The sequence below is a fragment of the Pseudorca crassidens genome, chromosome 15, assembly GCF_039906515.1.
Source record: "Pseudorca crassidens isolate mPseCra1 chromosome 15, mPseCra1.hap1, whole genome shotgun sequence".
Classification (NCBI taxonomy): Eukaryota; Metazoa; Chordata; class Mammalia; order Artiodactyla; family Delphinidae; genus Pseudorca; species Pseudorca crassidens.
In genome coordinates, this window is record NC_090310.1 from 14653403 (window position 1) to 14666374 (window position 12972).

A 12972-nucleotide genomic window follows, 5' to 3' on the forward strand; every position below is an offset into this window, starting at 1 on the left:
TACCACAACAAAGAGTAGCCCCCGCTCACCACAACTAAAGAAAGCCGCACACAGCAACAGACCCAATGCAGCCAAAAATTAATTAGCTAATTAATTTTTTTTAATTAAAAAAAAAGATGCTCCTAGAATTAAAGGAAGATGTGGAGAAAGTAAAGAAAACAATGTATAAACAAAATGGAAATATCAATAAGAGACCCAAACAAACAAACAAAACAAATTCCAGAGCTGGAAAGTACAATGACTGAAATGAAAAACACTAAAGGGATTTGAAGGCAAATATGAACAGGCAGAACAAAGAATCGATGAACTTGAACAGAAAAAAAGATTAAAGAAAAGTGAAGAAAGCCTAAGAGGTCTCTGGAGCATCAAGAAGTGGACCAACATATACAGTTTGGGAGTCCCAGAAGGGACTAAGTGTCCATCAAGAGATGAATGGTTAAAGAAGATGTGTGTGTGTGTGTGTGTGTGTGTGTGTGTGTGTGTGTGTGTGTGTGTCAGTGGAATATTACTCAGCCATAAAAAAGAATGAAATAATACCATTTGCAGCAACATGGATGGACCAATAGATTATCATACTAAGTGAAGTAGACAGAGAAAGACAAATATCATATTATATCACTTATATGTGGAATCTAAAAAAAAAAAGATACAAATGAACATTTTTACAAAACAGAAAAAGACTCACAGACATAGAAGACAAACTTGTGGTTACCAAAGGGGAAAGGAGGGAAAAGGTGTGGAGGGATAAATTAGGGATTTAGGATTAACAGACACACTAGCATATATAAAACAGATAAACAACAAGGACCCACTATATAGCACAGGGAACTATATTCAATACCCTGTAATAACCTATAATGGAAAATAGTTCTGCAAAAGGATATATATATATATATATATGTATGTATAACTGAATCACTATACTGTATACCTGAAACTAACACAGCATTGTAAATCAACCATACTTCAATTAAAAAGTTTCCTTGTCTTTAAACAACAACATAAAAAACAGAGGCTTGGGGACTGCAGAACAATTATCAGAGTTCTAACAGTTGTGTCTTTGGAGTTCTGAAAAGAAAGGAGGAAGACACTGGGGCAGAAAAAAATATTTAAAGAAACAATGACCCAAAACTTCACAAATTGGGTAAGACACAAAAATTTACATAATCAAGAAGCTCAGCAAAGATAAACTAAAATATATATATATATATATATATATATAATAATCAAATCTTCAAAGACCAAACATAAAGAAAAGTATTGAAAACAGTCAGAGGAAAATAATACATTACATATTGGCATGACCACAGATTTCTCATCAGAAACCATGGCAATCAGAAGACACTGAACTAACATCTTTAACGTGCTGAAAGAAAAGATCATTCAACCCTGTGAAACTATCCTTCAGGAATGAAAGAAAATAATAACATTCTCATTTGAAAGAAAACTGTAGCCAGCAGCCCTGTTCTAAAAGAACGATAGAGGAAGTTCTACAGGCTGAATGATAAAAAGTAAACATGGAACAGGAATGAATGAAGAGCAAAAGAAATAGCAAAATTCTGGGTAAATATAAAAGACTGTTTTTGTCCTCTTATGTTCTTTAAAATATGTAGAAGTATAGAGCGTAAGTAATAAAACACTGCTAAACACTATTTTCAACATATATAGATGTAATAAATATGACAACGGTAACAAAAGGGAGAAGATAAAATAAGAAGTGTTGATGAGGATGTGGAGAAATTAGAACCCTTGTGCACTGTTTGTGGGAATGTAAAATGGAGCAGACACTATGGAAAACAGTATGGCAGTTCCTCAAAAATTTTAAAATAGAATTATCATAAGATCCAGCAAACGTGGCTTCTGGGTATATACTCAAAAGAACTGAATGCTGGGTCTCAAAGAGATATTTGTACATTCATGTTCATAGCAGCATAATTATGTGCAACAGCCGAAAGGTGGAAACAACCCAGGTACACATCAGTTGATAAATGAATAAACAAAATGTCATATATACATGAAATGTAATACTATGCAGACTTCAAAAGGAAGGAAAATCTGACACATACTATAATATCAATGAACCCTGAAGACATAATAAATGAAATAAGCCAGTCACAAAAGAAAAAATACTGTATGATTCTCATATGAGGTACTTAAAGTAGCCAAATTCATGAGACATAAAGCAAATTGGTGGTTACCAGGGCTAGAGGATGCGGAATATGGGGAGTCATTGTTTAATGGCTATAGAGTTTTAGTTTTGCATGATGAAAAACTGTCCTGTGGATGGATGGAAAGATGTACAACAATTAAATATATCTAATGCCACTGAATCACACACTTAAAAATGGTTAAAATAAAAAGACAACAATATTAAATAATATTCAGACTTTTTTTTTAAGACAAATACTATACGATTCTAATTACATGAGGTATATAGAATAGTCAAATCCACAGAAACAGAAAACAGAGTGGTGGTGTCAGGGGCTGGGGAGAGCAGGAAATGGGGAGTTGTGTAATTGGTATGCAGATTGTTTTGTAACATTTTAAAAGTTCTGGGGACTTCCCTGGTGGCGCAGTGGTGAAGACTCCACTCTCCCAATGCAGGGGGCCCAGGTTCACGGAACTAGATCCCACATGTGTGCCTCAACTAAGAGTTCGCATGCTGCAACTAAGGAGCCTGTGAGCCACAACGAAGGAGCCAGTAAGCCGCAACTAAGGAGCCCGTGAGCTGCAACGAAGGAGCCTGCCTGCTGCAACAAAGACCCAGTACAACCAAATAAATTAAAAAAAAAAAAATTCTGGGTATTGGTTACACACAATGTGAACACTATACTTAATATAGATGAACTGAAGGCTTAAAAGTGGTTAAGATGAAAAAAAAAAAAGTGGTTAAGATGGTAGGGCTTCCCTGGTGGCGCAGTGGTTAAGAATCCGCCTGCCAATGCAGGAGACTACAGGTTCGAGCCCTGGTCCAGGAAGATCCCACATGCCACAGAGCAACTAAGCCCGTGCACCACAACTACTAAGCCTATGCTCTAGAGCCTGCAAGCCACAACTATTGAGCCCATGTGCCAGAACTACTGAAGTCCGTGCGCCTAGAGCCTGTGCTCCGCAACAAGAGAAGCCACTGCAATGAGAAGCCCGCACACCGCAACAAAGACCCAATGCAGCCAAAAAAATAAATAAATTTTTAAAAAAATGGTTAAGATGGTAAATTTTATGTTACGTGTATTTTCTCACAAAAATAAAACAAACTGTAAACATACACACAAGCACACATATGCACACATTTGAAAGATGTTTGTCTTCAGAGTTCATTTAGAGAAGAGAGGCAAGGGGAGAAGGGCACTTAGTTTACTGATAGTGTATCAACTGTGCGCCTGAACTAACACCAACTGTTTCCTCCAAAAGAAAATTATTGTTATTCTCAATGAATGACAAAAGCTTTTTGGATTTATCAGCTCTAGTATCAATTCTAAAGACTATGGCTAGTTTTCTTCTCATGGAAACTTTTGATCTAATTCTTAATGTTTTTAATTCCTACAAACTTAACTTATTCAAGAAAGTCACCAAGAAAGTAAATGGGCAGTAGAAGAGCAGACAGAATATTATCAAGCCATTTTTGCCCCAAACACAAATGTCAAATGACTTAATTCATCAACTTTATAAAAAGCCCTTCAATTTGTGAATCCGTTTTTCAACCAATTTAGTCTGAATGCTGGGAAGGGGTTATGGGAAGATTTTTGGGAAACATTTTTGAGATTAAAAAGCCCACTATATTCTGTTTCTGGCTCTAGAAGGATCCCAGTGTCTAAGTCTCAGTTGTCTCATCTACAGTACCATGACCCTGGGACTTCCCTGGTGGCTCAGTGAGAATCCGCCTGCCAATGCAGGGGACACAGGTTCGATCCCCGATCCAGGAATATCCCACATGTCGCGGAGCAGCTAAGCCTGTGCACCACAACTACTGAGGCTGTGCTCTACAGCTCGCGAGCCTAGAGCCCGTGCTCCACAACAAGAGAAGCCACCACAATGAGAAGCCCGCGCACAGCAACAAAGACCCAAAGCAGCAATCAATCAATCAATCAATCAATCAATAAATAAATTTATACAATACCATGACCCTACGCCCTGTGTACCGATTACAATTCAAAACCCAACCTAATATAAATACACAGTTGCTGAGGATGACTTTTATAAGCTATCATTTTCATTATGTGTCAGTCTTTTCCCACTTAAGATTATTTTTACTTACTTGGTTAACTTGTGGCTTTTCACTGCTGTGAGAAATTCTCTCACAATCTCAGGACTCTGGTGCCTGCATGGTGTTTTTGATATGTATTTTAGTGTCTACAAAAAAAAAAAAGGGAAAGGCAAGCATAAGACAAACAACCCCAAATGACAAAAAGAGAAGCCAATGGCTATAATTTAGTATTCTAAAATTTTGCTTCAAAAATCTTTTGTAAAACAAATGCCTTCAGGAGACTCAATCTTCATATAATAGGAATTCCTCAAAAATAAAACCAGTAGCTAGAACAAAAAGATTACTGAAATTTTAGAATAAAGCTTTTCTGATCTTAAAGAAAAAACTCAGTCTGACAACTGTGTTATCATGTATCAATTTTTTATAGACAGGGAACCCGAAGAATAAAATAAATAGCCTTAAGTCCATATATAAATGACCCAATAAATGGATTAGAAGGAACAACTCTTTCTTACAAAGAATTCTAACAATTAAACATAGAATGAGGGAAATAAATCACCATTGGGCAATCGCACCATAGGAATAATTAATGCAGGAAGGATCCACCAATGAATACTAAAATTAATGGGCAAAAGCTTAAGAAGTAGGATATTTGCATAGTCTCAAAGCAGTTTCCCCAAAATATTTATTAATTACTGTGGTAGTTTTAATGTGTGTCCTCAAATTCTTTAATATCCCTCCCTTAAGAGATGAAGCCTATTCCCCTTCCCCTTGTATGTGGGCTGGACTAGGTGACGCTTTGCTAATTAACAGAATATGGAAATGGAAAAACAGTAACTTTACAGGGGAGAAACCAGGCAGACACCACCTTAACCAAGTTATCAAAGTTAACAGCATCAGTAATAAGACACTGATACCATGTACTCTGTATCACGAAATGAGAAGGGCACATTTATTACCAAAGTAACTTTCCTTAAGGCACCAAAAATTAAAAGCAAGAACTTAAGAATTAATAGAGTGGGGACTTCCCTGGTGGCACAGTAGTTAAGAATCTGCCTGCCAGTGCAGGGGACATGGGTTCCATCCCTGGTCAGGGAAGATCCCACGTGCCACGGAGCAACTAAGCCCGTGGTCCACAACTACTGAGCCTGTGCTCTAGAGCCTGTGCTCCACAACTACTGAAGCTTGCGTGCCTAGAGCCCATGCTCCACAACAGGAGAAGCCACTGCAATGAGAGGCCCATGCACCACAACGAAGAGTAGCCCCCGCTCGCTGCAACTAGAGAAAGCCCACGTGCAGCAACAAAGACCCAATGCAGCCAAAAATAAATTAATTAATTAAAATTTTAAAAAAATTAATAGAGTGATAGTGAGCATAAACTAATTAACTGTGTAGTTAAGGGTGCTTGATAGTTTGAAATGTGTATAAAACTAATTACCAACAATCTTTATTTCCTTCTTTGAAAGAGATGAACTATATAATGTGAAAGAACACGAATGAATAAATGAACTGTAGGGTTCTAAACACACAATTAAATGAAAAAAATCAGATGGGAAGCAATGGTGACGAAAGTGTTAAATTCTTTATTTTCCTTAAAAGAGATTATGATACATTAATGCAAGTTTAAAAATGTCTTTGAAAAGAAAAATTAAAAGAGTTAAATCCAAACCTCTTTAAAGACAAAATCAAAATTGAAAGCAAATAACAAGAAAAAACAAAATGACAGATATAGAAATCAAACATTATATAACAAATACAACAGCTTAAGCATAAGATTGGGAGAGAATGCAACAAACTATCAACTAGATATTAAGATTATGAATTACTTTTGATTTCTTCTTTATGCTTTTTTGTACTTTCTAAGTTTTCTACCATAAAAAGTATCACTTTCTCTGTAATAAAGAATTTGGCTTCGCTAAAACGGAGAGTCTGGACTTTGCCCTCAGCTTTTGGGAGGTAATCTCCATGCTCCTGGAACATTATATCTAATAGGAGTATCTATGTCTGAGGGCCTTATGTCCTACTGGATGGTCTTAACAATGAGACTTAGAGTAGGGGCTTTGGGTCATGCAGGATCAGTAGACCTGGAGGCTAACATGAACTACACAGGCAATCAATCATTCAATCATGCCTAGGTAATGGAGCCCCAATAAAAACTCTGGACACCAAAGCTTGGCCGAGCTTCCTTGGCTGGCAATATTCTGTGTGTATTAACACACACTGATTTCAAGAGAAATGTGCTCTGACTCCACATTAGAGAACAGTGGAAGCTCTGCATTTGGTATTTCTCCTGGCACCTGCCCCATTTGCTTCTTCCCTTGGCCAAATTTAATCTGTATCTTTTCCTTGTAATAACCTGTACCAGTGAACATAATAGCTTTTAGCAAGTTCCGTGAGTACTTCCAGTGAATTATTGAACCTGAGGGTGGTCGTGGGGCTCCCCGACTTGCAATTGGTATTAGAAGTGATGGCAGACTTTTAATTATTCCCTCCTCTGACTTTGCAATTGGTTAACATTCGCAATTGGCCAAACTCTTTCCACTTCTATAAACAGGATAAAAACTGGGTTACAGTAAACCTACTCAAATCAGATAATAGGTAGTCATGATTCAGTGGCCAGTCATCAGCAAGATAAACCAACCCCCTTCAATGGCAGTTTGGGTAGACCTTCCAAAAACCTAGACTTACTTCATACGTGATAGTATTCAAGTTCTGTTGCCCAGAACTGTGTTTATTCTTTCCACTTTCTTTACGCTGCTCTTTCATATCAGTTAGTAACTGGAACACCTAGGAAGAGATATACAAAAGATTTCCATAAATAAATTTGAGAAATGTATCTATTCCAAGGTCAATGATTTTAAAGGATAAAGAGAATAACATCTCTTTTCTTCTCATAAACCCTCCCCGAAACACTTGCATTAGAGCAAATAAGTCCGAGAAGCATGTGACTTGTTAAAAATGCTCTTGGGCTTCCCAGGTGTCACAGTGGTTAAGAATCTGCCTGCCAATTCAGGGGACACAGGTTCGAGCCCTGGTTCGGTAAGATCCCACATGCCATGGAGCAACTAAGCCTCTGCGCCACAACTACTGAGCCTGTGCTCTAGAGCCCACAAGCCACAACTACTGAGCCCACGTGCCACACCTACTGAAGCCCGTGTGCCTAGAGTCCGTGCTCCGCAACAAGAGAAGCCACCACAATGAGAAGCCAGTGCACCGCAATGAAGAGTAGCTCCCACTCACCACAACTAGAGAAAGCCCGCACACAGCAAGCAACAAAGACCCAAGGCAGCCCAAATAAATTAATTAATTAAAGTAAATTTTAAAAAAATAAAATAAAATAAAAATGCTCTTTTATCTAAGTCAAATACTGCAAATTCATTTGTTTACATAAACTATTTCAAGTGTTTCCTACCAATACACACCATATAACTGATCTCCTTGGCTCTCAAAAATAATATTCTGAGTATTTGAAAGTAAATTTTCCTATAATATGATCATCTCAATAGATGCAAAAAAAAGCAATTGACAAAATTCAACATCTATGATCAAAACTCTAAACAAAGTGGGTACAGAGGAAACATACCTCAACATAATAAAGGCCATACATGATAAGCCCAGAGCTAACATCATACTCCACAGTGAAAAACTAAAAGCTTCTCTAAGATCAGGAATAAGACAACGGTGCCCACTCTTGCCTCTTTTATTCAACATAGTATTGGAAGTCCTAGCCAGGGCAATTAGGCAAGAAAAGGAATAAAATTTAGCCATCCAAATGGGAAAGGAAAAAGTAAAACTGTCACTATTTGCAGATGACATGGTATTATTTATAGAAATCCCTGAAGACTCCACCAAAAAACTGTTAGAATAAATGAATTCAGTAAAGTTGCAGGATACAAAATCAACAAATAGGAATCTGTTATGTTTCTATACACTAATAACAAACTATTAAAAGAGAAATTAAGAAAACAATCCTATTTATTATAATTGCAACAAAAAAGATAAAATTAGGAATAAATTTAACCAAGGAGGCAAAAGACCTGTACAGTGGAAACTATAAGACACTGATGAAAGAAACTGAAGAAGACACACATAAATGTTCATGCATTGGAAGAATTAATATTGCTAAAATGTCCATACTACCCAAAGCAAACTACAGGTTCAATGCAATTCTCATCAAAATTCCAACTGCATATTTCACAGAAATAGAACAATCCCAAAATTTGTATGGAATCACAAAAGATCCAGAATAGTCAAAGCAATCTTGAGAAAGAAGAACAAAGTTGGAGGCATCACACTCCCTGGTTTCAAACTACATTACAAAGCTATAGTAATCAAAACAGTATGGTATTGGCCTAAAACAGATGCAGAGATCAATGGAACAGAAATAGAGAGCCCAGATATAAATCCACACATATATGGTCAATTAATTTATGATAAAGGAGCCAAGAATACACAATGGGAAAGAACAGTCTCCTCAATAAATGGTGTTGGGAAAACTGGACAGCCACATGCAAAAGAATGAAACTAGACCACTATATACACCATACACAAAAATTAACTCAAAATGGATTAAAGACTTGATGATGTAAGACCTGAAACCATAAAATTCCTAGAAGAAAACACAGGCAGTAAGCTCCTTGACATTGGTCTTGGCAATGACTTTTTGGATTTAGCACCAAAAGCTAAGACAACAAATGCAAAAATAAACAAGTGGGACTACATCAAACTAAAAAGCTGCTGTGCAGCAAAGAAAATCATCAACAAAATGCAACCTACTGAATGGGAGAAAATATCTGCAAATCATGTAGCTGATAAGGGGTTAATATCCAAAATATATAAATTCATACAACTCCAGAGCAAAACAAACAAACAATCTAATTTAAAAATGGGCATTTTTCCGAAGAATACATACAGATGGCCAACAAGTACATAAAAGATGCTCAACATCACTAATCATCAGGGAAATGCAAATAAAAACCACAATGAGATTACCACCTCACACCTGTTAGAATGGCTATTATTAAAAAGTCAAGAAATAAATATTGAGGAGGATGTGGAGAAAAGGAAATCACTGTGTACTATAGGTGGGAATGTTAATTGGTGCAGCCACTATGGGAAACAGTATGAAGGATCATCAAAAAATTGAAAATAGAAGTACGATATGATTCAGGCATTCCACTTCTGGGTAACTATCCAAAGAAAACAAAAACAGTAATTTGAAAGGATATATGCACCCCCATGTTCACTGCAGCATTATTTACAATAGTCAAGGTAAGGAAATAAACTAAAGTGTCCATTTACAGATGAATGGATAAAGAAATTGTGGCATATATATACAAAGGAATATTATTCAGCCATAAAAAAGAATGAAATCTTGCCATCTGTGACAACATGAATGGAACTTGAGGGCATTATGCTAAGTGAAAGAAGTCAGAGAAAGACAAATACTGTATGGTATCACTTATACGTGGAATCTAAAAAAGAAAAGGAAAAAAAAAAAGGGACTTCCCTGGCAGTCCAGTGGTTAAGACTCCATGCTTCCACTGTAGGGGGCATGGGTTCGATCCCCGGTCAGGGAGCTAAGTCCCCGCATGCCACGCAGCATGGCCAAAAATTAAAACAAAAACAAAAACAAAACCGAAACCAGAAACCAAGCTCATAGATACAGAGAACAAATGGTTGCCAGAGACAGCGGGGGGAGTAAGCAAACTGGATGAAGGTGGTCAGAAGTTACAAACTTCCAGTTATAAACTAAGTAAGTCATGGGGATATAATGTACAGCATGGCAACGTCAGTTAATAATACTGTATTGCATATTTGAAAGTTGCTAAAAGAGTAAATCTTAAAAAGTTCTCAACACAAGAAGAAAAGAATTATGTAACTATATATGGTGAGTGATGTTAAGTAGACTTATTGTGGTAATCATTTTGCAATATATACAAATATCAAAACATTATGTTGTATACTTGAAACTAATATAATGTTGTATGCTGACTGTACCTGAATTTTAAAAAATTTTCCTAAAATATATATATACACATATATATATATATATATATATATATTTTTTTTTTTTTAAAGATCTTGCTTCTCGGGCTTCGCTGGTGGAGCAGTGGTTAAGAATCCGCCTGCCAATGTAGGGGACACAGGTTCGAGCCCTGGTCCGGGAAGATCCCACACGTCGCGGAGCAACTAAGCCCGTGCATCACAACTACTGAACCTGCGCTCTAGAGCCCACGAGCCAGTACTACTGAGCCCGTGTGCCACAACTACTGAAACCTGAGTGCCTAGAGCCTGTGCTCCACAACAAGAGAAGCCACTGCAGTAAGAAGCCCACGCACTGCAACAAAGAGTAGCCCCCGCTTACTGCAACTAGAGAAAGCCCGTGTGCAGCAATGAAGACCCAACACAGCCAAAAATAAATAAATTAATCAATTATTTTTAAAAAAGACTTGCTTCTCTAACATGAAAATCTATTTTATTTCCGGAAAAGAAAAATTATGAAGCAAGCGATAAAAGTAGTTTACAAAAAAAAAAAAAAAAAAAAAAAGAAAGAAAGAAAAACTGCTATATAACTTTAGAAGTAAATTTTCTCTACAAGGTAGAAACACATGTGTATTAGTGCTAAGAAGGGTCAGGGGAGGAAATCTCTCTCCTGTTTTAGAGATTATACCAGAGAACTGAGAGAAGCATAGGATCATAAACACAGTAACGACTAGATAAAACGCAACCCATCCCCTGCCTGTCATTCCTTTCAGAAATAGGGGCATGAGACCCAATTAATGCAATGTTTCCCCAATGGATAAAACACTACACACCTTGTCCAGAGTCTAAGCTGGAGAAGGAGGTTCCTAAAAGCCAATGGCTTGGGGCTTCCCTGGTGGCGCAGTGGTTGAGAGTCCGCCTGCCAATGCAGGGGACACGGGTTCCTGCCCCAGTCCGGGAAGATCCCACATGCTGCGGAGCGGCTGGGCCCGTGAGCCATGGCCGCTGAGCCTGCGCATCCGGAGCCTGTGCTCCGCAACGGGAGAGGCCACAACAGTGAGAGGCCCGCATACCACACACACACAAAAAAAAGCCAACGGCTTGACCAACAACCATTTCCTTCCTATTATGAGCAGCAACCATTTAAGATGAACCTTTAGGAAGAAAAGAATATGGCCCACTGTGTTAAATCTACTACCTTCTACATATATCACAAAATGGAGACTCAAATCTCCTATAAGTCTTCCTGAGTTTAGACTCTGGCATAAGAAAAATGGACAGTGAAAATATGAATGGTTTTTTCTATACCTGGAGTCAACCTATCAGATAGTTTTGCTAGTACCAAACAACACCCAGGCAAAATAGAAGGTAGGCAAAACTAATGTTCTCTCCTCCCTCTCACCAACTTCTTTCCTTTCTTTCCCCAGCAACCCAATCCTCAAGCCCCCAAATTCCAAACCTGTTACTTCCTACTAAGTTATTCGTAATGGTGAGTCACTAAACTCTCACTTCCAAAATGAAGGTGTTAATACTTATGAGACTATTATGAGGATCAAAATAATAACTTACAAAAGCATTTTACAGCTAAAGAGTGGTAATTAGGAAAAGGCGTTAAGCATTTTAATGGAAAACTTCTGCAAACAGAAACAGTTCCAAAACTGATGTTTCCATCACAGGAAGGCATCCCAAATGAAGATCTAAAATCTTTGGGATTTGGAGAAGATTGCCTACAGTAAACTAAAGGCTTCCCAGCTTCCCTGAATTACTGTATATAATTTACCAAGCTAAGACTATTCCAAGGTCCACCAGATGGTGCCATCTCTCCTATTTTAAAGTGGCAAATCTAAAGGAATTCAGTCATTTCTAACCAAAACGAACTGAATAATCTTCAGAAGCAAAGGGCAACCGATCAGAGAGGAAAACACAATAGTCCAAAGCTATTTACCTCATAGTTACTGAGCAGCGCAGCGCTGGCATCCTTCCTGCAAAATAAAGTAAATTATCATCAGTCTGGGCTCACACCCCTCTGTGGGAATTAAATATCTACAAAATAATCCCTCTGTCAAGATTCAGTAGCACAGTTCAGAAATTTGGGGACTACAACCTAAAATTGAGAAACGTCCTAAGTCTTACTGGTTTAGCTGGCGATGGACAAATTCAGAGCAAATTCTCCTTTTAACAGGCACAGTATATCACACATCCAACACCAAGTAGGTGATTAAAATACTATACTTATCCCTGGTCCAAGCAGGCAAAAGTTGAGAAGTCAGATATCTAGGGGAAGATAGTTACAGGAAGAACACGGGGGCAAAACCACAGGAGTAGGGGGATGTCAATAAACAGAGGGTGCTAGAATTAACTGGAGAAACAGAGTGCCACCTCATCCCACAGCCATGTCCTCTCTACAGTACCATCTGCCTTCCATCGGCTATTGACATTTTGGGCAGCCAAGTCCTCCTGTTGAATCACCAGAAATGGGATCCTTAACACTAACATCACTACTGGAAATTCCAGCAACATCTGGAATCCTGCCAGATACCCACAAAACTCCCAAGGTGTTCATCTTTTCTATCAACTCAACCACTAGAGTTCAGGTGTTGAGCACTGGCAATGGTCCATCAAGGCAAAACGTCATCTTTCATGTATGAATGAGGACAGCAATGTGACGTGAATTAAATTACAACTGATCCATTCTACAGTATCACATCAGAAAGCACTTATTGTTTTTAACAGTCTGGAGGCAGTACAGTATAATAATTAAGAACATAGTTTTGACCTACTGT

The 12972-nt window shown here is 37.9% G+C and overlaps 1 protein-coding gene across 11 annotated transcripts in view; it reads right to left on the reverse strand.

Moving 5' to 3' along the window:
• The window catches only part of CRCP (CGRP receptor component), a 101118-nt gene that overhangs the window by 40843 nt on the left and 47303 nt on the right, over positions 1-12972 (reverse strand). For 5 of the 11 annotated variants that reach the window (XR_010934852.1, XM_067706003.1, XM_067706004.1 and 2 more), the window contains 3 exons: positions 12135-12171; positions 6893-6991; positions 4256-4350 (listed from right to left, as the gene is read on the reverse strand). Coding sequence is in view for 9 of the 11 variants with exons in the window: in XM_067706003.1 (XP_067562104.1) it covers positions 4256-4350; positions 6893-6991; positions 12135-12171 (231 nt within the window). In the remaining 2 variants the exon portion in view is untranslated. Of the gene's footprint in view, positions 1-4255; positions 4351-6892; positions 6992-12134; positions 12172-12972 lie in introns of those variants that run through there. The other 6 variants (XM_067706009.1, XM_067706005.1, XM_067706007.1 and 3 more) reach the window with 3 other exon arrangements.